The sequence below is a fragment of the Aulonocara sp. 'chitande type north' Nkhata Bay genome, linkage group LG11 (assembly GCF_057382095.1).
Source record: "Aulonocara sp. 'chitande type north' Nkhata Bay isolate Kocher_YH1m ecotype deep benthic linkage group LG11, A_spYH_male_GT1.1, whole genome shotgun sequence".
Lineage (NCBI taxonomy): Eukaryota > Metazoa > Chordata > Actinopteri > Cichliformes > Cichlidae > Aulonocara > Aulonocara sp. 'chitande type north' Nkhata Bay.
The window spans coordinates 33,321,654-33,348,854 of record NC_141354.1 but is presented as its reverse complement, the minus strand read 5'-3'; the positions used below and the strand labels follow the sequence as shown (position 1 = coordinate 33,348,854).

Below are 27,201 nucleotides of genomic sequence, written 5' to 3'. Positions count from 1 at the left end.
TGTCTCCGAGTCCTGTGTTTTGGTCCAACCACTGCCCCTCCAAACAGCTTACCTTGACTGCTTTCTTCCATTTGAGCAATATCTCTAAAATTAAATAACCTGTCTCAGAGGGATGTTGAAAAACTAGTTCATGCATTTATTACTTCTAGGCTGGACTACTGTAATTCATTATTATCAAATTTAGAAATGCGTTCCTATATGTTCAAAATTAAATACGTGTACAGCTCGGGTCGAGCCATTTAGAGACAAAGAGAGGGGAGGCTGAGGGAGCAGCCAAAAGCTGAAGAAGAGAGTGGTACCACAGCACAATCTCTAAAAGCTTTAATACTCAATAATATACAATAAAAATAAAAACAGCCACGGAATGAGAGATTATATTTAATTCATTTTCATAAGCTAATATTTATATTCAGTTGTTTAAAAAAAAGTTCAGGATTAGTAATGTACAGTTTCAGTTTAGTCAAAATCAACAACTCAGCAACAGCTGTAAAAAGCAAAGCAACAAACAATCAAAAGCAACAAAAAAATAGAGTACTAAAAATGAAAAAGTTTAGAGAAGTTTTACAAACCTTGTATTTAAAATATTACAGCCATTATAAGTTAAATAAAATATACAATATACGGTACCGGGGGCGTGGGGCTTAAGTGGTTAAGAATCTATTGCAGTTTTAACACAGCTTGTCTTCTGTTGACCCCAGTTTTAAAGCAAGAAAATAACTGAACTTCAGTCTCACTTGGTTGTTATTTTGATTTGCTTATTGTTGTGATTGTATAAAAAAAGTACTGTCCAGCATCATTGCTTTTATCGACTCCATTATCAGGGGTCGCAAAATAAATGACTCCAAATAATTTTGTTAAATAATGTTTTTCAGCTTGTTTTAAAATTCTTCTGCTTCACAGTGGTCAAAAATGTATTCATGCAGAATAAATGTTGCCCAAACTATATTACTAGTCTTTAGAATAATGAAAGTCTGCTAAATTTAAAATTTTAAACATCAATCTGCACAAGTCAGCCTCAGCTAAACAGTTTCAACATCCTCACATCTAATCCAGCCTGGAGCCATACACCTCCACCTCACATAGGGACAGATGCTCGCTTCTTCCTGGGATGATAATGTTGACATAGCGACCGTCCATCCCATTACACTTAAAGGTTTCAGTGAAGCCCAGAGGGATGCTTGAGATCACAGTACACCTTTCAGAAGAGAAAATGTTTTGTTGTTGAATAATAAAAAATAAAAATAAAAAACACTGATAATTGAAGATACTACATTACCAAATACTTTATCGATGTAAGTTAACGCAAAGTAATATTTGCAGAGTTTGAAACTTAGTATAAATGTGCTTTACCGAACAAATACTGAAGCAGACATGCTTGAGTCAGAAACATCAGAATTTATTTATTAACTGTAAACTACCTGGGATTGTTGTTGCCATTGTTGTCAAGAGAATCTCCGATTCGAATTTCAGCTCCATTGAGTCGTTCAGGGAAACCATCTCCGCGGTTGGTTACATTAACAGAAAACACTTTATGGGTTTTGCCCAGGTCCAGTCGCCACCAGGGATTTAACTCCTTGTTTGTACAAGTGCATGAAGCTTGGTTCCATAGGTTGGCACGATTGCCATCTATGGCATTATAGGCCATGCCTGGTAAATATAGTGAAGACTGTGTGGCTTTTCCTTGGATTGCTAGGTTCTCTCCTGTACAATGACACAGTTGCAAAGATCAGTAATGATGCGTGATTATTGCTTTTGCAGAATAAAGGAACTCCAGTCTGAATATGTTTTGAATCCTAACTATTTTCACATTGTTACATTTTAACAAGGTGTGCCTGATGTTTGTTGTTTCAGTGGCTCACCAATGCAAAACTTTAACCAGTTGTAGTGATGAGCAGTGGAGGTTGTATTGCTTGTATATTAGTAACAGATAGTATCTATAACAGATTTGAAATCTCTAACAAATCTCTATTGTGAAACTGTTTTTCAGCGAGTCTTATTGTACAAATTCACTGAGCAAAAATAGATTCCTCTATATTAAATGGATGTAATGGTCTCAGCAATTATGATTCAAATTCTGACCTGTAATTGCACATAGAAATTGAAGTGTCAGTATGATACTCACCAGTTGGGGCTCGATAACCATAGACTTCCACTTCACAAAGTTGGAGGATCCTGTTTGCCCCTGGTAATACCACAGTTACATAACGTCCCTCCACAAGTCTGGTAAAAGTAATTGTTAAAGACCTGCCTGCTGGGATGTGAGAAATTACTGCAACCCTAAAACAAAGATAAGAAGTGAATTCATTTTTAATTTATTTTAAATATTTGTACTTACAAACAAATTAACATCCATTCACTGATCAGTTTTCCTAAGTACTTATCCAGTTATAGTCATGGATTTAGGTGAAGCCTAAATTATCACTTTAATGACAAGCTAACAGCACCACAACAACCATTTATTTCTATGTCACATTTAGAACCACCAGTTAACAATCATGTTGAAGGGCACCTGCTCAACAGACTTCTTAATGTGAGGCAACAGTGCTTTTAGTTAAGTTTATGTCTTCAAATAAGGTCAATGAATTGTTTATGTGTCTGGCAGCATTTTAATTTAGAGTTTTGAGTAATACATTTACTTACACTGGATTTCCAGCACCATTATCTTGTAACGAGTTGCCGATATGAATCTCTGCACCATTAAGCCTTTCTGGACAGCAGTCTCCTCTGTTGGTTATGATCACAGAGGTGACAATGTAGGAATCCAGCAGGTCCACTCTCCACCAGGGGTTGGTCTGCTGATCAGTGTGGATGCATGATCCAGCCCAATAGTGAGACTCACGATTTCCATCAATGGCATTGCTGGCATCTGCGAGCTCAAGATTCAGTTCATTTGACTGGGTAGCTTTTCCACGTAAAGCCACGTTTGCTGCAGATAAGACAGTAGAAATATGATTTAAGATTCATAATGAGAAATGCTTTTATATAATTAAATTTGCATTATAAACCCAGATTTCTTATTTCACATGCCAAATAAAGGACTTTCTTTCTTGAACAGCTTGAACAATTTTAGAATACAATGACATTTTGCCACTTTTGAGATTAATGTTAGCAAGCTTTTCATCTGGGAATTATAGACCAATATAACTGTAATATATAATTATTTTAGCTATTGAAATATTGGTAACACAGAGGGGCCGATGGCGCGATATGGCAGCCTCGCTTCTGTCAGTCTGCCACAGGGCAGCTGTAGCTACAACTGTAGCTTGCCTCCACCAGTGTGTGTAAATGCGAGAGTGAATGAATAATGGCATTGTAAAGCGCTTTGGGTGCCTTGAAAAGCGCTATATAAAATCCAATTTATTATTATTATTATTATTTACGTTTCCGTTATACTGCTTTAATTACTTTACCTTTAACTGATGATAAGTGTGTTGGCCCTTGTCAATATGCCATCTTTTATGCTTAACTAATTTTCCATTAAAAGGTTTTACAACACAAATAGTTTTATGTATCCAGATCATACTTACGATAGGTGCGTGCTGAGCACATCCCCAGGAAAAGCAGCAAAAGCAGACCTGAACTGTTTTTCATTGTTCACGCTGACAAGAGAATTAGTAACATAATTACATTGAGGAAATGTTGAATTCCCATCCCAAACTTAAAATAAATTTGTTCCATAAGTCAGAAACCTAAAGGAAATCTAAACAAAATAACTCTTTAATCAAGTGCTGACACAAAAACATTGACTAACATCTTTAACTCTGTATTATACAATATTCAATGAAAACCACATACCTTGCAAAGTAATCAGAATGAGATGAGGAGCCACTGTTAAGGAGCATTACTTATATTCATATCCTACCATGACACGTGACGTTTATTACTCAACCTCTTACACAGATAGATAAGGTTAGGTACTGGCAGCCTCTGATGTTTTTGTAAAACTCAATTCTTAAATATGGCCGTCATTAAGATTTATTGATTCAAACACCAAAGCAAAAGGAAAAACATAACACGTCATTGAAAAATATAAGTTGAGTTTATCTCGAGTTTTCCGCTCCCCACTCACTTTTCCTGTTCAACTCCATTCTCCCCATTCCTCTGTGGAATATGAGGGTTTTCATTAACTGTAATAACATGCCCTAGTTTGCAAGGTTTTTACTCTAAATGAATTCCACTGAATAAACACGGACTCTGTCCAAATCTACAAACTTTGTGTGTTACAGTTTGGTCATAAAGTGCTGTTATCAGCTCACATGTGATTTACACAGTCAGACTCTTTGACTGGGACACGTGCCACAACAGTGACAGGATATGCCAGAGTAAAATCTTGTCTTGGAATTCTAACAAGCTACTGTATTTACCAGTAAACTCTTAAAAAGGTTGTGTTAAAACATTACAGAAAAAAGCGTTGGACACATTTAACTCATTATGTGTGAATTTTGACACAATGTCAACAAGAAAGACAAAAATTACACACATTTTGTAAAAAATGCACACAAAATGCGTTGTCCCTGAGCTGATGCAGCACATGTGTTAAGATGTGTTGTATTTAACACATTTGTTCTATGGGTGTAAATAAATAAGACTAATAGACTAATAGAGAGTAAAAACTATAGATTTCCTTACACCCAAAATACAAGGTCACATGTATTCAAGTCAATTTAGTTAATTTTAGTTTAATTCAATGAAATTCAGTTTTATTTATATAGTACCAAATCACAGTAACAATCACCTCAAGGCACGTAATATTGTAAGGTAAAGTCCCTACAATAATTTAGAGAAAACTGGTGTCTCCATACACAAGGTGTGCAGGTCTATACATGGTATATGATATCTATGGATAGTCTCTCTGTGTGAAACAAGAATCTAATTTGTGGTATGGCTGCAAGATGTGACTGCCGAGGTTACAAAAATAACTCAGTACACTTGTAATGCTTAAAAAACAATAACAAAGCATTTCAGTTCAGACTTGCTGCTGGATGCCAATGTTATTACATTTTTAGATATTTTATTTTGAAATATTTGACTCCAGTTATAAAATACATTTTTGCTCATTTATATAATACATATTTTTATATAGCATACATGCTGCCACTATGCATACAAAAGCAACAAATAACCCCCTAAACCGTGTGTTTGGAACTTATTACACCATTCAATAAAAAAGTAATTTCTCGTAAACTCGTAAAAGAAGGAGATGAGAAGTCGTTGTTTATGTGTGCATCCTGTCACAACACATGCTGTTTATTTGTTGACATACCTCAGAATTCTTTATCTTTTCCCTTGTATTTAGATAAGACTCATTTCATGTATCAAGCGTGGGTGAGATCAGGGATTGCTGGGAAATGTACTTTTATTATTTTATGGTCACATCAGCTATAAAACGTGAAGAGAAGCAGCCATAAAGATAACTGAGTACAACCAAAACATAAGAAAAGAAACAAAAAATGCAGTATGGAAAAAAAAAGTGCAATACAACAAAATACCCTGTTGTATTTTATTTTAATATGATGTGTTGGGCCATGTAAAAATCTGCTTGCTACACAAATTAGTCCTAAACACCCTAAATAAGGACAGACATGTACTATCTTCAGCCCCCATTGACCTGGAGCTGTGTAGACAAAAGATTTTGGAAATTATTGGAGTACAATAAATGTATTTGTCCTCATGAGTCCAGAGTGTGGTCTAAATACAAAGGTGGTTTGGTGTAGCCTGAATAAAAACTAGAGAAATAATACCACTGTCTGAATTAATTGTCGAGGTCCTGGGTCGGTGACCCAGTGTTTTGGTTTATGTATTATTATTGATCTTTGTTTTTATCTGGGGTTTGACTGCTATTGTAATGGTTTCTGTTTTGTATTTCTAGTTCTTAGGTTTTGGTCCCCGTACTCCATGTCCCCTGTGTAGTTTCAAGTCCATGTCCTTGAGCCAGTTGTATTTCCTGTTTTACTTTGAAGGTCCGTGTCTCAGGTGATGTATTCTGTTTTGCTTCCCTGTTGTCTTATCTAATTAGGTTCAGCTGTATCTCCCTCCTGTGTGCCATTTCCTCATTATCTTGTGTGTATAGTTAGTGTGTGGTTATCTCTGTTTTTCGTCGGAGCATTTGTGTATCGTTCTGTGTATCATGCCTGGTCATCCTGTTCATCTTCCCCAGTGTCTCTCCAGCTACGTTTTCATATTTCAGGTTGTTTAGTTTTATGTTTCTATTTTCATGTTTAGCTGTCCCCAGTTTAGATTTTTGTTAGGGGTTTTGTGTTAATTGTTTCAGCAACAATAAAGGCTCAATCTCAGTTTGAAACACTTTCTCCTGCATAATTGTCCATGCCTGGGTCCACACCTCTCAATGTCCACCAAACCGTGACATTAATAGGCTGCTGAGGGCATAAACAAATCTCATGTCCAGTACATATTTTTCTACTGTATATAGGTAGTGACTACATATCTTGAACTGAACAAAGTATTTGAAAGAGCTCATGCCACTAATGGATTTCAATGTGACTTTGGTCGATTGATCAAAAATTGGATCAAAACAAATAAATTCACCAACATCCACGTTATCTAAATATGCTATTAGATAACAAAATATTTATGTTGTTAAATTAGTAATATCATATTTCTTTTTTTTTTTTGGTAGTTGGAAATGTCTCTTTTATGTTCACTAATGTTAATCACATCTACTCTGTTTGTCTGTAGGTTGTTTTTTGTTTGTTTGGTCTTTTAAGTTTGTTAGTATATTACAGTGTAGAGTCCAAAACAAACTTCCTTACTGGTAAAAAGAAGGTAGAGGAAAATATATCTTATCTTTCTCTAGTGCTGATGTCTTTCTCTGCCAACAGGACAAGTGCTTCCACGTGAGGTAAAACAGTTCAACATACAATAAAGTCTTTTGCTTTCATTTTTTAAATGCATAAAGGCAGGTTGTATATTTTATTTCTGCTATAAAAGATTAAAATAAGGAAGGTCAGATAGCCAAAAGGTTATTTTATTATCTTACAAGCTCTGATTGACTTATCTTGTGTCAAGGTAGTTTAGTGCATGCTGAGAGGATGTTTAGCAACAACAGAAGTGCCAATCACAAGCAATGCTGGAGATAATCACTGCAAAAAGCACATGCTTTTCACCAGCTAGTGCATATTGCCTAGCTGCATCTATTTTCCCACCGATCAACAAAAGTTCAGACATCAAACAGAGAAGCACAATGTAGGGTTAGGGTTAGGATTGGGGGGGGGGTTCACACTTCTCACTCACAGATGTTCAAATTGGCTTTTTACTTTTAAAGGTTTTGAATTACATTTACTCAGTACACAAATATATTCATACAGTGGGAGCCAATGTCCAAGTAAATACCAAGATATAGCAGTAAAATTAGTTAGCAGTAACATTTAGACACAGCTTTTGGTTTGGGTACTTTAATGGGGCTCTTTAGATCCTGCTGTGAGCAGAAACAATTTCAGTTATCAAATGCCACTGCCATTGTAGAGGCTCAGATAAAATACTGCATATTGAATAACAAACCAAACAAAGTAGTTCTTGCATCATGAGCAGCTTGCCACCTGAAATATTTTTTCTCCATATTCATATTCCTTGCACACCAGTTTGCTTATATCTGCCAGACTTTGTGGTAACACAATAGCTGAAGGCAGTTACTCATTAGCTATTCAGTTTGATTATTATGACATAAACATAGCAATTTGAAATAAACGAGAAAAAGTAGGTTAATTGGTAATTATAAATTGTCTTGAGTGAGTGTGAAGGGTTTTCCTTTGATTCAATGTGGACCTGCACTCTTGTTCTGTGACAGCTTAGATAGCCTCCAGCTTCCCCAAGACCCTAAAACTGATAAGTGGTTACGAAAATGGAGTTTATGGATAGACTTAAATTGTTTATTATATGCTAAATTACAAAAAAAAAAAAAAAATTACTGCAACAGGAAACAATGACCCCCATTTCTTCAATAAAGCTTTTTCTCGCAGTGTGATATGTAGGCCAATATAGAAGGCACTTTTAACAATTCAATGCAACAAAGATAAAAAAGTACAAGATGCAGTCCAGAATATCATATAATTAGCAGCTAATCCAATGTGTTAAATTTAACTCTTCTTTTTTTTTTTGTCTATATATTGCATTTTTTCTCTATATAAATTACATGAATGACAAGTGGCTTATTCTAGACTCCGTAGTAAAATACTGTGATCAGAGACATTGCAAAATTTGTGATCTTTCAGGTTCTGGGCTTCCCAATAATTGACCCAAAGTCATTAAATTCTTTAGTGTCCTAGATGTTTGTTTATTTTTAGTGAAACCTAAAAAAATAAACAGTGTAATGTATATTATTTAAATCAATGTTGATAAAGTCAACAAATTGCACTAGCTGTATCATTGTTTATAATCTTATTGTCAGACCCATTTTCAAATTGCCTTTTTAATCCAATTTTTTGTCTATAAATCCCATAAGTGTAAAAAGACAGAGGATCTAAACACCAAACACAGCAGCACATTGTCACCACAGGATGGCACCATCTTCACTGTCACGCATCATATATTTTGACTAGACAATATAGCTCATCTGCAGATTCCATAATAATAGCTGAGTCATTTTGCTCTACTATAATAATGCACAGTATTTTCCTGTTCATAGTCTAACTTTGGCTTTCAGAAAGTCCCATTTACATTCAACTGCCAACCAACTATGTTCATACAAGAACAGAAATCTGTCCAACTAACTGATGAGTGTTTTGCGGGTACTTATAAAATTAGGGATACCTTTTTTATATCTTTAAAAGCCCAAGACAAACTTTCACAGCTTGCATAGGGGTAGCTGTAGCTCATGAGAAAGAGCTGGTCATCTACTGAGCGGAAGGTTCGTGGTTCCCCCAGTGTGCATGCCAAATATCCTTGGGCAAGATACTAATCCCAAGTTGCTTTCCGATGCATCCATCAGAGTATGAATGCGTGTGAATGAATGTTAGATAGAATGCACTTAAATCCTAGAAGAAAGTGTTTCTGTGAATGGTGTGAATGCAGTATGTTGTATAAAGTGCTTTGAGTACTCTGGAAGAGTAGAAAGGAGCTATATAACAATCAGTTCATAGTTACACTGGTTGTTTTTTATATAAACAATCACACTAAAACCTTACCATCTATTCTGATGATTGTTATTGTTTGTTATTGTTTTTGAGATGTTAACATGCGTTTTTGTTTCCATCCATCCACCTTCTTCTGCTTTTCCGGCGCCAGCCGCCCAAGCAGAGAAGCCCAGACTTCCTTCTCCCCAGCCACCTCCTCCAGCTTATCCGGGGAGACACCAAGGCACTCCCAGGCCACCCGAGAGATATAATCTCTCCAGCTGTTCCTGGGTCTGCCTCGGGTCCTGGTCCCGGTGGGACATGCCCAGAACACCTCACCTAGGAGGTGCCCAGGAGGCATCCTTGTCAGATGCCCGAACCACCTCAGCTGGCTCCTTTAGATGTGAAGGAGCAGCAGCTCTACTCTGAGCCTTGCCCTATCTCTAAGGGAGAGGCCAGCCACCCTTCGGAGGAAGCCCATTTCCACTGCTTGTATCTGTGATCTCATTCTTTTGGTCACTACCCACAGCTCATGACCATAGGTGAGGGTAGGGACGTAGATCGATCGGTAAATTGAGTGCTTTGCTTTTACACTCAGCTCTCTCTTCACTACAATGGACTGGTACAGTGTCCGCTATCCGTCTATCAATCTCCCACTCTCATCTCCCGTCACTCGTGAACAAGACCCCGAGATACGTAAACTGGCGGGGCCAGACGGCATCACCGGCCGTCTGCTGCGCTGCTGTGCTGACCAGCTAGCAGGTGTGTTCACTTACATCTTCAACGAGTCCCTGGCGAAGTCTGTGGTCCCCACATGCTTCAAAAGATCCACCATCATCCCTGTGCCCAAGAACAGCAAACCCTCATCCCTGAACGATTACCGGCCAGTTGCACTGACCTCGGTAGTAATGAAGGTGTTTGAGAGGCTGCTGAAGAACATCATCTCCTCCTCCATCCCAGACACCACAGATCCGCTGCAGTTCGCCTACAGATCCAACAGATCCACAGAGGATGCCATTGCCCACGTCCTACACACCACTCTCAGCCATGTGGACAAGAAACAGGGTAACTATGTGCGAATGCTGTTTGTTGATTACAGTTCAGCTTTTAACACAATAGTGCCCTGCAGACTGTTCACAAAGCTGAGGGATCTGGGACTTAACAGCCGTCTGTGTGCATGGGTGCTGGACTTCCTCACTGGCAGAACTCAGGTGGTGAGGGTGGGCAGGTGCTTCTCCAACAGCATCACCATCAACACAGGAGCACCTCAGGGATGTGTCCTCTCGCCACTGCTCTACTCCCTCTACACTTCAGACTGTGTGGCCACCCATGGCTCCAACACCATTGCGAAGTTTGCTGACGACACAGTGGTGTTGGGTGCCATCTCCAACAACGATGAGGCGGCCTACATGGATGAAGTGAAGAATCTGGCATCGTGGTGCCAGGACAACCACCTCCAGCTGAACGTCAGCAAGACCAAGGAGCTGGTGGTGGACTTCAGAAGGGGTCAGCACAGAGACTACAAGCCCATTATCATCAATGGAGCTCCAGTGGAGAGGGTGCAGTCCTTCAAGTATCTTGGTGTCCACATCTCCTCAGACCTGACATGGGCTGCCCACATTCAGGTCCAGACCAAAAAGGCTAGGCAGCGGCTGTATCACCTACGACAACTGAGGAAGTTCAGGGTCTCTCCAAAGATCCTCAGGATTTTCTATACAGGCGCTGTGGAGAGCATCCTCACACAGAACATGACATCGTGGTTCGGGAACAGCTGTGTGAAGGACCATAAAGCTCTCCAGAGAGTGATCCGTACAGCAGAACGCTGCTGCAGGATTGCTCTCCCCCCGCTTCAGGACACCTACACCAGGAGATGCCGGACTAGAGCAGCGCAGATACTGAAGGACCCGTCCCATCCTGGCAACAAACTGTTCCAACTTCTGCAATTTGGTAGAAGGTTCCGCATCTTCCGGGCAAGGACAGAGAGACTCAAGAGGAGCTTCTATCCCCAAGCCATCCGTGCCCTAAACACACACACCCGCCCTCTCACATCATCTATAATTGACTGAGACAGGACTCTCTTCCAGACACTAAACCAAGGCACAATGTACATTTCAATTCCTTTAATTTTAAATATGTTTATATTGTCTATCCTGTAAAATAGTCAGATGTCTATTCATATTAATGTACAGAATTCACCTGCTTGCTACTACTACTGCACATTCACCCAGTGTATATACTATGTGTGTGTGTGTATATATATATATATATATATATATATATATATATATATATAATGTTCTTCCTCTACACCCTCCCCCCCCCAATTTTTGCACATGTCGAGGAGCGTGTCAGGCTACATTTCACTGTGTGTTATACTTGTATAACTATGCATGTGACAAATAAAGAACCTTGAACTCCTCCACTTGGGGCAAAAACTCGTCCCTGACCCGGAGTGGGCAATTCACCCTTTTCCGGCTGAGGACCATGGCCTCAGATTTGGAGGTACTGATTCTCATTCCCACCACTTCACACTCAGCTGTGAACCTTTCCAGAGCGAGCTGGAGGTCATCACTCGATGTAGCCAGCAGAACCAGTTTGTTTGTTCATTTGTTTTTGTTAGTGACATAAGCTTTACATCTAATCCAGGACAGAGCCATACACTTTCAATTCAATTCAATTTTATTTATATAGCGCAAAATCACAACAACAGTCGTCTGAAGGCACTTTATATCGTAAGGTAGACCCTACAATAACACATACAGCGAAAAAACCCAACAATCATATGACCCCCTATGGGCAAGCACTTTGGCAACAGTGGGAAGGAAAAACTCCCTTTTAACAGGAAGAAACCTCCAGCAGAACCAGGCTCAGGGAGGGGCGGGGCCATCTGCTGCGAGCAGTTGGGGTGAGAGAAGGAAGACAGGATAAAGACATGCTGTGGAAGAGAGACAGAGAATAATAACAAGTGTGATTCAGCAGAGAGGTCTATAAACACATGTTTAGCGAGAAAGGTGACTAAAAAAGAAATACTCAATGCATCATGGGAATCCCCCAGCAGTCTACACCTATTGCAGCATAACTAAGGGAGGATTCAGTGTCACCTGGTCCAGCCCCAACTATATGCTTTAGCAAAAATAGAATAGAATTCAACTTTATTGTCATTGCACATGTCACGAGTACAAGGCAACGAAATGCAGTTTGCATCCATCCAGAAGTGTGTTAGCTATGATATAGATATATTACAAAATATATAAAAGGAATATAAAAGGAATCTTTTAAGCCTAGTCTTAAAAGTAGAGATAGTGTCTGTCTCCCGAATCCAAACAGGAAGTTGGTTCCACAGAAGAGGGGCCTGAAAACTGAAGGCTCTGCCTCCCATTCTACTTTTAAATACTCTAGGAACAACAAGTAAAGCCTGCAGTGCAAGAGCGAAGTGCTCTAATGAGGTGATATGGTACTATAAGGTCAAGATACGATGGGGCCTGATTATTTAAGACCTTGTATGTGAGGAGCAGGATTTTGAATTCAATTCTGGATTTAACAGGAAGCCAATGAAGGGAAGCCAAAACAGGAGAAATATGCTCTCTCTTTCTAGTCCCTTTCACCTCACACAAAGTCAGGTATTCATGTCTTCCAGGGACGACTGTTAACATAGCGACCATCCATTTCATGTCTCCTATTACTCTGGAATTCTTGAACTGGAAGTGTTGGGAAGGTTACTTTTAAAACGTATTCCACTACAGATTACAGAATACATCCCCCAAAATGTAGTTTGTAACTTATTCTGTTGAGTTACTCAATGTGAGTTGCTTGTTTCTTGTGTGACTGCAGAATGCCTCTCACAGATGTCGTTATGATTCCCATCTATGGCATTATAAGCGATGCCAAATTCATAGAGCACAAACTGCAAAACAACAAATGTATAAAAATAATTACACCTCGATGTTTGTCAGTAATCACAATTAGGTTACTACATTCAGTAAAATGTTTAAATTTCATTTATTTATAGAAAAGCAATTGACAGCAGCAGCTGCTTTACAGTATGGAACGCCAGGACTGCCATAATGAATTAATTAAATACACCATTAAATAATTAATTAAATGTGGCAATAATTAATTAAAATAGGAAATAATTAAATAAATATTTTTGACAAATTTAATTAATCATTTTGGCACAGTTGACTCCTTCAGGTCTCACCATGAAATAATTTTATCTGTCAACCTCACCCATCAAACCCAGTGGGCGGGGTTAACGCTGATCGAGTCAAAACAATTGCTTTGGCCTGGTGGCCGTTGTTTTTAGAAGGCGTTACTGCACGCCAACAACCAGCATGTGGAAACTAACAGAACTGAAATTTTAAAAACCCTGTTTGTGTGCCACCAAATACCATTTTAATATTTTTTAGCCAAGAATGTAGTGGTTTAATCTTCAGATATCTGGTCAGTTTGTCAAGGTAGAGCCTCTTTGCAAAAGTGCTTCGATGATTTCGGAGATGTCTGCCCAGCCCAGTCTCACGGCAAAGCGTGGGATAGACCCGCTCGCTTCGCAAGCAATCGAGCTGTTATTACAACCGACAAAGCGCAGGCCCCGGTACACAGCTGTAATAACCCCCAGTGTACACTGACTTCATTTACTGAGGTTATATTTATCGGGTTTTTATTTCCTGATGTTCTTATGTGTCATACATGTTTCAGTCGCCAATTCTGAATTATAACTAACATTAAAAATATGTTTAAGGAGGAGAGAGAGCAAATAAATTCGATTAACAGCTGATCTTTGGGTTTTTGTTCAGTAATAGGCGTGGCCTGTGTATAAATGCATAAAAGAAATAACGTTGGTGTTTCCGTCATGTAGTAACTGCTGACTTTAACTGTACAAAGGTTGTTCGACACTATGACACACATACAGACTTTATGATGTTCGACTAATATTTTTATTGTGAATATTAATCATGAGGGTAAACGGCCCTGTACACCACGGAGCGAGGTCAGCATATCCACGATATCTTCAGCTCTCTAAGTTAACACAGAGTTTCCCAGCTGACCACTCTAATGGTCATCTACGAGTAATTCACGGGTCATATCAATATGATTTTACAGAAAATCATCCTTATTACTGCCAACTATTCCAGAGACATGAAAATCTACAGCATAAAGAACACAAAAATATAGCAGTCTAACGCAACACTGTAACAGAGATGAATGCTCAGTTTGTCTCAGATCAAAGTGGAATGAATGTGATTGGTTGAACAGGTGTTGTGATCTGTGTTATCTGCATTTTCATCAGCAGCAGATTAGAATAACAGTTATACATTTAATAAATCACCAAATTAATACATGCAAGAAACAATCAAACCTATGCCGACAATTTGAGTTTGTATTCCCTCAGCTGCAGACTCGCTGCTGTTTAAATGTTTGAGAGCAAAGATTAGATATAAAACGTCAAACATAGACTAAGGCAGGGGTAGGCAACCTTTCTGATGATGAGTGCCATTTAAATTTTCCTCAGAAGCCAGTGTGCCATATGAGTGCATTAGCAATAAATTTAATAACGCTCTATATTAACAGTTACACACTATATAGAACCACTTTATAGAATTAAATTTGTTCGCAGATGTTGGCAGCTATCAGCGAATAGTTATCAGCTATTTTGAAACAAAAAAAAGACACTTTTTCATCCATAACAGCAAATGAGCCGTACAACAGAAAATACAAATGCTATTTATGGTCTCCTCACAACAATGATAAGTAAAATAAACTGGGCCAATATGGCATGTTTGTTAATACAGAGACACACATGTTAATGTGTGCTCTGGTCTCCCACTCAGAGACACAGGTCTCCGAGTGTCCAGCATTCAGACGGCTACCTGAGGACACTCTTCATGTGAGAGAAAATCTGCTCACACAGATATGTAGAGCCAAATACTGTCAATAAGGCCTCTGCAATGTTCTGAAGACAGTTAAGCTTGTCAGGTAGTGATGTCCAGCAGGTGAAAATGCAAGCTCCATGAACACGCACAGCTGTGGATTCCAGCTGCTTCGATGTCGCATTAACTGGCATTAAGACAAATCTAGCTGCTCATTAAAGATTTCTGGTTTGATCAGAAAATAACACATTGGTCCATACACCTGAAAGTCTCAAAAATGCATTGTGAATTCTGTCTCGTGTATTTCCGTGGTGCTGATGCTGTGCTGAGCGGACAGATCCTGAAGCTTTTGAAGTGTCGGAATGTGGAAAGCTAACAACGTCCCTCTCACCAGTAGGCTAAGTTATTTTTAGCCAATTACAAGTTGAATCTGGTAGTTGGGGTTGTTAGCTAAGATACCGTCATTAAGAAGAGGCACAACTAATGTGTCTATGCGAGCTGATATGCAATGTACATCGCTGGCCCGGCCATTTATTTTTTAATGCACCTTCTCAGATTAATTCACTGCATGTCGTGCCCAGGAATGGACTGGGACAAAAAAAACAGCCCGGGCATTTTGACTAGAGACCGGCCCACCAGGTATTAAAGCCATTAAGCCTTTGAATGAAAACAGACGCTGTTGTGACAGTGATGTACACTGTCTTGTTGGTATATGTATGAATTCTATACATTTTATGTCAGATAAAAACTTTGGTTGTAAGCTTCAGATAATTATTTAATAACAGCCAGACATTTTAAATGAGAATAAGAAAGTATTTCTTTGTGCCCCCCTTTCCCTGTTAATGCCCTACCTGGCCCCCCTGGCAAAACTTTGCTAGACCCGCCCCTGCACAGTTACCAGCTGTCAGCTACTTAGAAAAGGATCCTGGTGTTATTTGTCTCTCAGAAACAGTTCATAACTTCCCTTCAACTCATTCATGTCACCTAAAAGGTAAACCTGTTTCTCCATTACCTGTTCAGCTCTGATGATTCAGTAAGGACATCTCCTGGTCTCATCTTCATGTTTCCCTCTCACCAGATAACCAAACCGACATCATGACCAGCAGCTTTTACGGCTGTGGCTCCAGCAAACATCAGCTGAGACTAGAAATTAATATTAAATAAATTCTAACAACAACAACGTGCTGCTGTTGTTTAGTGCAACATCCGGCGGTTTCCTCTTTCTGGCGCAAAGTGGGAGATAAACAAACAAGAGAGAAAAACCGATCAGCTGATCATTGATCAGTTTCATGATTGAAGTAGCAACAGGAGAGGGAGGAGGAGAGAATGAGAGAAGAAGCAGCAGCTGTGCAGCAAAGACAGAATAACTCCAGCTTTGTGTCTTTTTTTCATTCTAGCTGAAGTACGGGACAAACTGTGTTCCTTTTCAGCTCAATACGAAACGCATAATATTTTCTCTGAATGCGGGAGGATTCCGTCTTTTTACGGGAGGGTTGGCAACTCTACTAACTAACCTTAAAGTTCGCTACAACAATGCTGATGAAAACTCCGTCATGCTAGCTAGTACACAGTATGAGTTATTATAACTGACTGTAAAAAGTCAGCATAACGAAAATAAACTAAACTTGGTTTATATCTGACCCAGATAGACTGCAGGTCATAACTTCTTACCTGAAGTTCAGTTCACCTGACACTCGGACCGGTGGCCGCCTCGGGGCTCTCCTCCTCCTGTCTCCCCTGCTGGCCTCCACCACTTGCTAATGTTACTGAATCTGTGGAAGCTCCGCAATAGCCACCACCAAACAACTGAGTTATTTTTACACATCTCCCAGCATCTGGCCAATCCACCACCTTTCAGTGTTTATACCGTTATGGAAAAACAAAAACAAAAAAAGATCGGCCCATAAAAACGAAAAATCACATCGGCCCACCGGTGGCCAGTCCAGCTATGACCAGGCGGAAAGAGACGATGTTCGGTGAAAACGAGAATCTGTGAATGCAACATGTGGAACACGGAGTGTGGAATATGTGAACAAACCGGTTAACGTAACCCCCCCCCGCCGCCGCCCCCTCAAAAAAACAAAAACAAACCAAACAAAAAGAAAAACAGTTAAGCTGGATCACCGGGGCTGTGAGCTCGGTACACTCTGCATGCTGACTGTTAGCAGAGCTAGTGACATCTCTGAAAACATCTGAGCACTTTTGCAAACATGTTCTATGTTGACAACCTGACCAGACGTGAAGATTATGCCACTACATTCGCGGCTAAAGCACTGTTAAAAGTGTAGTTGGTGACAAAAAAACGGGGTATTTTAAAACTTTACACCACCACCACCATTGCTGCCTGTGATTTGAAATACATTCTGGGATACCTGGCTGCCCCAAGTCCACACAAGCAATCGATTATCTAGGATCGACCTGTCTTGACTTAACTTTGCACGGCAACCAATCAAATGTTAGAGAAGCTGCAGTGGCACCGTTAACCCCGCCCACTTAGTTTGATGGGTGAGGCTGACAGATAAAATGATTTCAAGGCCGGACATGAAGGGGACAAAAAGTGCCAAAACGAATTAAATAAATAAATCATTAAATAATTAATTAAAACTGTCAATAATTATTTAAATGTGTTATTAATTAATTAAATATGTCAATAATGAATTAAATGTGTCAATAATTAATCAAATGTGTCAATAATTAACTAATTAAATGTGTTGTAAACATTTATCTAATTAATTATTACCACATTTAATTAATTATTTAATGGTGTATTTAATTAATTCATTATGGCAGTCCTGGCGTTCCATATTACGGTGCTTTAGATTGTAAGGTAAAAACCATGATAAAGAGAAAACTTCAAACAAAAAAACTTTTACGTTCTTACAATATAAATATTATATTGTACGAACGTGATAATTATGTATATTGTAATAACGTGATATTATGTTGTTCAAACGTGAAAAGTATTTTGTTAGAACAATAAAGTTTTCACGTTATAACGTAATATAGCTCTATTTTTCTTTTGGGTGGCAGGTCTATGCTTCCGTACCCTATGAATTTGGGAAAACATTTTCGAGTTACTGTGTATCTAAAACTGTAAGAGAAACCTTGCACAGTTATTCTTCACAAGCTTTACAGCTAATCGAGGACAGAGCCATACACTTCCACCTCACACAGAGTCAGGTATTCATGTCTTCCAGGGATGACTATGTTAACATAGCGGCCATCCATCCCCATCCCGTCACTTGCGTTACAGTGGAACTCTTGAATGGAACCTCCTGGGATGCTTGAGATCACAGCACACCTGGCAGAAGAAGCAGAGATTATTTGGTTAACCCAAGACGTTTACCAGGGCGTTTCACATTGGATTCTTCACTTGGCAGTGTGGAACTGCAAAATTTGACAACCCCAAAGGTGATATTGGGCAAATTAAGTCAGATAAGGTTCTTGCTTTCTATGAGTGGAATCACAGAAATTTTTGTTCATACTCATTTTCTGTTTGGATTTTGGTATTTTCCTTTAAGAGGACTAATATTCTTTACCTCATTTATTTGGACTCCCACATTAACCTGAATATGGTTCACATTTATGATTTGTATTTTATCAACACACTGCTGTACAATAAATTTGCTCTCATCAGTTTTGGAAGATGCAAATGTCCCTATAGTTCCAGTTTGTAATTAATTTAATTTCTATTAAAGTTGCAGTTTTTAGTGTGCATTGTACCTGGGATTATAGTTGCCATTGTTTTCAAGAGAATCTCCGATGCGGATCTCGGCTCCATTTAGTCGTTCTGGGAGAGAATCTATTACATTCAGTACCTTAACAGAAAAAACTTTATGGGTTTTGCGCAGATCGAGTCGCCACCAGGGACTGAAGTCAGGTTTGGTATGAGTGCATGATGCCCCACCCCATATGCCGTTATAATTTCCATCTATGGCATTATAGGCAATACCAATTGTATAGAGTGAGGACTGTGAGGCTTTTCCTTGAAGTGCAAGATTTTCTCCTGCAAAAGAACAAATTCATGAAAAAAAAAATTAAACATTGATGTCTTGTCAATAATCATGTTTCGGCGTCAAGAAATGCATTAGATTCAATTACATTTTTCAATTCAGTTTTATCTATAGAGAAACATTTACTTTAAAATTATTTTTATTATAAGGTAAAAAGTCTAAAATACCCGAGATAAAACCCCAACAATCAGGTGATCCAACATAAGAAAACACTTGTCAACGGTGGGAAAGAAGAACTCTCTCTTCATACAAAGAGACTCTGCACAGAACCAGGCTCAGGGAGGTCATTCCATCTGCCTTCACTGGTTACACCTACCAGCCACCAAGGAGGCATCCAAGTCAGATGCCAAACCACCTTAACTGACTCCTTTTCATGTGGAGGAGTAGCGACTTTACGTTTAGCCCCTCTCAAATGAGCTCCACACTGTATAACTAAGGCTGACCCCAGGTACCCCACAGAGGAAGCTCTTCGTATCTGCAGTTTGATTGTTTTGATCACTACCCAAAGCTCGTGGCCATGGGTGAGGGTTTGGGCATATATTTACCAGTAAATCTAGAGCCTTCCTTTCAAGCTCATCTATGTTTTCATTAGAATCGAAGATTGCAGCTTTCACTTTATTGCTAGAGCCACGCCACTTGTCCAGTTTGGGTCTGGAGTGCACACACAGCTTCCCCTCTAACCTGCCTAACACTTTTCCCAGGATGATTTTAATTCAAATCAGCTTTAATTACATAGCCACAATTCATAATAATAGTAATCACAATATCTCAGTGTGCTTTATATTGTAGAGTAAACCCCCTACAGTATCAGAGAGAGAATCACAGCAGTCATACAAGCCCCTTTGAGCAAGCCTTGGTGAACGTGGGAAGGAAAAAAAACACCCTTTTAACAGGAAGAAACCACTGGCAGAACAAGGCTCAGTGCTGCAAATGGTTGTAATGGAGGACCTTTCATCCAGTCTTGAAAACATACCTGTAGTTTAAGAAACCAATTTGTATCATCTGGTTCCAAACATAAATATAACTGCACAGCAGTGAAAATATATATGCTCTGACTTCTGATAACAATCCCTAATTGAACTTTTCTGTGAGCGAAAAACTGTTTACTTGTTTATATGAACAGTTTAGGATAACTATTGAATTGAATCTTTATTATGAACATGTTTAAAAAAAAGTGTAACAACAGAGAAATAAAAAGAGACAAACAAAGCATTACAAAAGGAAAACAAACCAACTACAACTACAAAAAACTTTCATGTTCAAAAAGAAGTAAGCCTAAACTTATTTAATCCCTCCCCCCTTCCCACTACCTAGTAATCAATAGACTTCTCCTTTTCTTCCTGTTTAAAATTTCAACACATTGTATTTACATATTGTACATATATTGTATTCTAGGAAATATGAAGTTACTTTTGTAAAATGTTTTATTCAGAGTTATCAAATGCTGCAGTGACGTCTAGCAATACACAAGTACAGAGATGAACCCAATCCCAGAGACAATAAAGAGATCATTGGTAACCTTTGCTAGTCCTTTCTATGCTTTGCTGAATTATGAACCTTTTCTTTTTCCTTTTTAGGCTGGACAAGAAAGCTGGAATAAGTAAAGGCTTCTGAATTAATGATTTAATTACTTCCACCTTAAAAGCCTTTAGCCTCTTAATACAGATTAACTGATCATATTTAAAATCAAAGCACTGATTAATGATAAGAGTTCTTTGTAGGAATGTGGACTAGTAGATATATTGATAGTGTGGATAAAGGCGTTACTGAAGTTAGTTCAGAGAAATCAATAGGAAGCAAGCAGTCTAAATAAATATCAGCAGTTACATAAATAAAAGAAAAAACATTTATTTTAATTTCTTTTAAATAAAAGAAAATTCATGAAGCAAACTCTTTGTCGTCATGGTTACAGTGATGAACACTAATGACGTGCTGGCTTTGCAGCTTTTTTTAGGAAATAAAGTACTGGGTGTTTTTTTTTCACGTTTCTATTTGAAATTGTTTAAACTTTATTGCACTTCATATATCTATTGTTAAACTGCTTTAATATCAGCTTGAAACTCTGGATACCGGAGTTTGGCAATATAGCTGCATACCGTGCACATTTACTCATGTAGTAGTTCAAATTCTCACCAGTTGGAGCGTGATATCCGTAGACTTCCACTTCACAGAGTGCGAGGATCCTTTCTGAACCAGGAAGAGTCAAAGTTACATAACGCCCCTCCACACGACCAGCGAAATTCACAGTGTAGGATTTGCCTGCACCAACTTCAGAAATTTTTCCAACCCTAACAAGAAATGTGTGAGAAAATACAATTTACCATGGCAGCAAGTATCAGAACATATGATAGTCAGCGTGATCATTTTTAATTAGTTAAATTTGCTGGTAGCTCCAGAGCCACAGACATGGCACAGAGAGGAGATTGGAGTGAGTGAATAGGCCTTTAAGACAGGTGCCTGCTGTACTCTCAGTTTTCATACTGGTATTTCTTTTTTTTCTTTTTTTTTAAACTGTAAGCACTCCATAACTATAGCACAATACTCACAGAGTCATTGGCACTTCTTTCACTTTATTCTTCTTGTGTTGTGCTGACAAAATTGACAAAAACTGTAACTTAATATTCTCTATTTCAATATATAATGGAATGATTTAATATAGGAATCTATTGTAGGGAGTGCCAATAAAAAGAATGTGGGCATCTAACAATGTCAGTCCTACAGCAACCTCTCCTGTTGCCGTTCAGGAAAACAGCAATAAACAAACACTGCAAAGGTAAAAATGAGTAAAATGCCAAAACAGGATAACCAGAACAAAAGACAAAGAATCACAGTGTTGTTGGTAATTCCTTATTGCTCTATATTTACTAACTTTGGGTTATTTAAGCCATCATTATTCAAAGAGTTGCCTATGTGGATCTCCAGCCCGTTGAGCTCTTCATGACAGCAGTCTCCTCTGTTGGTGATGGTGAGGGAAGTGACAATGTAGGACTCAAGCAAGTCCACTCTCCACCAGGGGTCAGTCTGTTGATCGGTGTGCGAGCATGATCCATGGTGAAGGTCAGAATCACGGTTTCCATCAATTGCAGCGTAGGCAGCCGACAATACCGTACTCATACAGGTTGACTGGGTTGCTTTGCCACGCAGGGCCACATTTTCTGGCAATAGCATAATGCAAATGAAAGATATCATGAAAGGACATGCATTCAAGCAAGCAGCTGAAAATGAGCACCCATCCAAATGTACCTCATTTAGTTACTTCCTCACGTAGCTTGATAACTCTGTTTACAGTAATACAGTGACTGTAGTATATGAACATATTTGGATAGGCATATTTGGTAGAGATGCACAATTATCAGCAAACACAACTGCTGGTTAGTTTGCTTAGTCAGCAAAGTCTACCCATGATTTAAAATGATTACATAGGATGCTGAACTTGGTGAGCCAAAAGAATGGTTCAAAAGAAAGTTCTTACTGTAGAAACTAAAAAACTGACTCCTTCATGTGTTTTTTGGAAGTATTATTGTCTTACATGTTATGTAAGACACTGATGTTGCTGGATGCATTACTTACATAATGCATCCAGCTCTAAACAAAAACTGCAGTAACTGCAAATAACTTAACACATTATACTCTGTTAAGTTTCTGTTATACTTCTTCACTCTCTATCTCTACCTGATGATAAACTCATTGCCTCTTATTAATAATAAGAGGCAATGAGTTTATCATTTTCACATCACTATCTTTTACATATAACTAGGGCTGCTCAATTAATCGAATTTTAATCTAAATTACGATCTGGGCTTTCAACGATCATTAAAAATGACTGAGCCGATTATTAGCCCCTCCCTCGTGCTTTACTCTCGCGCTGCTCCGTGTGACAAATCGAGCGCACCTCTCCGCATTTCGAACACGTGTCAGAGCAGCGGTCTCCAACCTTTTTTGCGCCACGGACCGGTTTATGCCCGACAATATTTTCATGGACCGGCCCTTTAAGGTGTCGCGGATAAATACAACAAAATAAAACTAGTACCGGTACCGAAAAAAAAGAAAATTTATTCATAACACACGTGAAAAGACCCAGGAAAACCGAGTAAATGATAAAAAATGATAACAAAATAACGCTAAAAACCGATAAAAACCCTGAAAACTATACATTTCACACCTGAGCCTCAACTCTCGCGGCCCGGTACCAAACGACTCACGGACCGGTACCGGTCCGAGGCCCGGGGGTTTGGGACCGCTGATTAAGAGGACCCGAGGGAAGCTCGGAAAGCTAAGCAGAAGTTATTTGGAGAGGAGAGTGACTGCTGTTGGTTGAAAAGAGAGGTAAAAAAAACTTCAGTGGTGTGGAAACATTATGGGTTCGCGGAGTCAGACGTGGATCAAGTAGACACAGTGTGTAAACTTTGCTACAGTGTCGTAGCTGCACCACAGAGCAACACTGCAAAGTTCACTCAAAATAGATGTTTACATTTTTCATTTATTTTTTTATATTGCAAACATTTGCACTGTTATCAGTATTTGCACTATTTTACAGAGGTGGGACCAAGTCATTGTTTTGCAAGTCTCAAGTAAGTCTCAAGTCTTTATCCTCAAGTCTCAAGTCAAGTCTCAAGTAATGTCAGGCAAGTCAGAGTCGAGTCTCAAGTCACTGGTGTAAAAGTCCGAGTCAAGTCACAAGTCTGAAACTTTGAATTTCAAGTCCTTTCGAGTCTTTAAAAAAAAAAAAACAACGAAAAAATAATGTTGCAGTTATATGCTAAATGTAAATATTAGACCATGTAATTTTTAAATCTGTGTTTTTCTCAACACATGACAAAATAGTGAACTTAGAAAATATACACAAATTGTGAAATTGCACCTCTTTAAAATGCAGCTCAATTAAACCTAGCTCCAAGAATAATTTTCACCGACAGTTCTGAGATAAGCTGCATGTTATTCTTGGATGCGGTTGTAGGACCAGCTTTAAAATCGCATGACAAAAATATCATACATATTAAAAAAAACTGCATCACCAACGTAGCCTGGACAACATTTGCTAGTTAGATGAAGTCAGCTATCTCATCTTAGCATATTTATATGCACCGTATGATAATCATACGGTTCTTGGAGTGAGTGTATACACTCATGAAGTTTAGTAACTTCAGGTCACTGCAACAAGCCCAGGTACAGTTTACCGACGGATGGGTGCAGGACCTTGAAATGCACCGTGTAGAAAGTAAAGACCATCGTACGTATCATAAGTTTACCAGTCTCACAAATTGTCGTCATAAATAGACATTCCTTAACAGTTTATTAATAGGACCTTTGAGCTCAACAGTAATTAATTAGTAGTGGAAATAATTTCTGGTACCCATCACAGAAATGTAGCAGTGACAATAATACTGTATGCTGTAATCGTACTGGGCAATTAGTGATACAAAAAACCTGTTTTATCCTGTGAATAAAAGTATATGTTTTTGTCAATGTACCATAATAACAGAAGCGAAACGCAATATTGTGTCAGGACAATTCACTATTTATGCACAATAAACACAGGAGCATAGCGCGACAATTTCTGTTCAGCGCCAGACTTGCTTGTAACCTATATCACCAATTATGTTAAGAAAAATGACGTATTAACTACTAAAAAACACTGACCTTTGTGTAAATGCTTGGAGCAGACTAACCTGTGAGCTGGAGTGTTCTGGGACGTTATATTTGATCTTTGAATGGCTGCAATCCAGGCCACCCGTCGCGTCTTTGTTACTTCGGAAACATGGCTCGAACAATTTCTCTTCAACGACGTAATCCGATAACAACCGATCTCTTTACCCGTCGGCTTCCCGTGGCTGTCATGCGACCGGCTATTGCAGTTAATAATACAATAGCTTCTTGACATTTTTGTGTTTCTTTTTATCGCTGTATAACTGATTTTAATTGAAAGCCTGCGTGCGGTAGTACCGCTTGCCACGAGTTCCCAGAATCCTTTGCGGTTCTACCCGTGAATGACGTCACATTTTCAATCTCTATATAATATGCATGTTAAATTTTATATTTGGGGTAAAATATCAAGTCTTTTCAAGTAAACCGGTTCAAGTCCAATTCAAGTCCCAAGTCATTGGTGTAAAAGTCCAAGTCAAGTCACAAGTCTTAGAACATTTTTTCAAGTCAAGTCTAAAGTTATAAAATTAATGACTCGAGTCTGACTCGAGTCCAAGTCATGTGACTCGAGTCCACACCTCTGCTATTTTATATTATTTTTGACAATCTTTAAAGTCATTATTCAATACATTGTTATTGTTAAATAATAATCGTCAAATAATCGAGATCTCAATTTCAGTGAAAATAATCGTGATTATCATTTTTGCCATAATCGAGCAGCCCTACATATAACTACTTTTCCTTAAAAAAAGAGTCCATATATACCCAGATCATACTTACGATAGGTGCGTGCTGAGGACATTCCCAGGAGAAGGAGCAAAACCAGTGATGGAATGTGTTTCATTGTTGCTACTGTTCACACTGAGAAAATAAAATACATTTGGGAAATGTGCTTGAATTCACCCCAACTTGCATATTTTTTAAACTCTAAACTAAATTTAAACAAAAATAAAACACATTTATGTGAAGTAAAAACAAACAGTGGCCCTCTTAACCCCCTTAGAGAATATTTTACGTCTTTAAATAAAAACTACATACCTTATAATCAGATGAGGAGCTGCTGTTAAGGATTGTTACTTATATTCACATCCAACCAGGGCACATGAGCTTTGTTTATCAATAACCCACCGAGGACTTTGTCCTTTTACTTGTAGAGATAAGGCTCATTTCAGTTACCAAACAAAATAGGGCATTGGGAGCTTCTGATGTTTTTGTAAAAAAGCATTGGTAAATGCAGGCTAGCTCTAAGGTTTATGGTACCATGCGTATTAAAACTTAAAAAGAAAAAGTGAAAAATAGAAAAACTGGCAAGAATAATAAAAACAAGAGGAAAAACATTTCTCAAAAAAGTTAAATGGGTTTCATATACTCAAGTCAATCTCAAGTGGGTTAAATCCAAAAGTAAATCCGACCCCAACCTTAGTAATGAACTGACTCGCTTCTGGTTTATTCAGTTTTCAACAAATATAAGCAAAATCTGAAACGTTATGCTGAATATGCCACACTATTGTAATTTTTTCTCATTTATAGGGCCGTGCTAATGTGCTTGGAGCAAAAAAAGAGCTCCTGTTCCACTCCCTGTGATTCGTGTACAGGTTTTTCTGTTGAATATAAAGGATTTTGCTCACTAATCTACCAGATATTTATCAGCTGGGGTTTGAAATTCCCAGTACCGGTATCATAAAGTGCCGTTATCAGCTCAGCTGGGATTTAAACAGTACACCCCTTTTACTGGGCACGTGACACATTTTTTATCTCTTGTGCTCGATTAAACTTGTGAAGGGTTTTAACAAGCTACTTTTTTTAACTAGTGGATTTAATTAGACTAGAGATTAGAGAATTAGAGAAAAGTAGAATGTAGTGTAGAGTGTAGTGTTCAACCAAAAACAAATAAAGTAAATCAATAAAAAAAATAATAAAATAAAATAATCATTTCACCACTTTTTGGAAACACTTTCTTAACTTTTAGATTATATGTTAATGTACTTTATTTACAAGAAGTAAACCTATGTGAAGACAGCTTTATTCTCTTATTCTTGAACAGACATAGATAGATACTGAAATCTACATGTTATTGAGGTTTTATTTACATCACAGTGTAGTCATGTAAACTTGCTCCACCTCCTGGCTCTGTACAGACACAGGCACAAACTAAGCTGAAAAGAGTCTTGTATTACCTGACAAAAAATAATCTCTCTTGAGGTTAAATCTGGCCAAAGCTGGTAGGCAAAAAAAAGTGTCACCACAAGATGGCGCCATCCTGACTGCTGCTCACAAATAGTCAACTTTGTCTATCAAATTACATGACAATAGTTAATTTATATTGCACCATACAATAGCTTTGAAAAGTAAAAGTGCTAATTTAGTACATATAAACCCCCCCCCCCCCCTCCAAAAAAGTAAGACTGAACTCTCATATAAGTCTCATATTATGTTTGAGTAGTTAAAGCAGAAAAAAAAAATCTGTAAGCAACACCAAAAAAAATTTAAATTGTGTTTTGTTACTATAATGTGGCTACTTGGATCTTGTTGGCAAAAACACATTCACTGGATTATAAAAGTTCATACGAAGATTCAAATCTGTATGTTGCAGGAAAAAGTATCAAACCA

At 38.4% G+C, this 27,201-nt stretch overlaps 2 protein-coding genes across 4 annotated transcripts; both read right to left on the bottom strand.

Annotated features, from left to right (window-relative positions):
- Nucleotides 1-278: 278 nt before the first annotated feature.
- Nucleotides 279-5,025, bottom strand: LOC147319547 (uncharacterized). Of its 2 annotated transcripts, XM_086312257.1 has the most exons (6): nt 3,796-5,025; nt 3,528-3,599; nt 2,641-2,926; nt 2,123-2,277; nt 1,419-1,701; nt 279-1,195 (listed from the first exon to the last, which is right to left on the bottom strand). In XM_086312257.1, the coding sequence occupies exons 2-6, from the start codon at nt 3,589-3,591 to the stop codon at nt 1,045-1,047; spliced, it is 939 nt and encodes a 312-aa protein (XP_086168383.1). In that variant the 5' UTR covers nt 3,592-3,599; nt 3,796-5,025; the 3' UTR covers nt 279-1,044. The 2 variants fall into 2 exon arrangements, with proteins under 2 accessions (XP_086168383.1, XP_086168382.1); XM_086312256.1 differs by having other exon boundaries at nt 3,528-5,025.
- Nucleotides 5,026-11,414: 6,389 nt separating this feature from the next.
- Nucleotides 11,415-25,991, bottom strand: LOC147319546 (uncharacterized). 2 transcript variants are annotated; one of them, XM_086312254.1, is made up of 7 exons: nt 25,630-25,991; nt 25,372-25,452; nt 21,818-22,103; nt 21,082-21,236; nt 18,659-18,941; nt 18,106-18,236; nt 11,415-12,003 (listed from the first exon to the last, which is right to left on the bottom strand). In XM_086312254.1, exons 2-7 carry the CDS (start codon nt 25,433-25,435, stop codon nt 11,936-11,938), a joined length of 987 nt encoding a protein of 328 aa, XP_086168380.1. In that variant the 5' UTR covers nt 25,436-25,452; nt 25,630-25,991; the 3' UTR covers nt 11,415-11,935. The 2 variants fall into 2 exon arrangements, with proteins under 2 accessions (XP_086168380.1, XP_086168379.1); XM_086312253.1 differs by having other exon boundaries at nt 11,416-12,003; nt 18,093-18,236.
- Between the last annotated feature and the right edge of the window lie 1,210 nt (nt 25,992-27,201).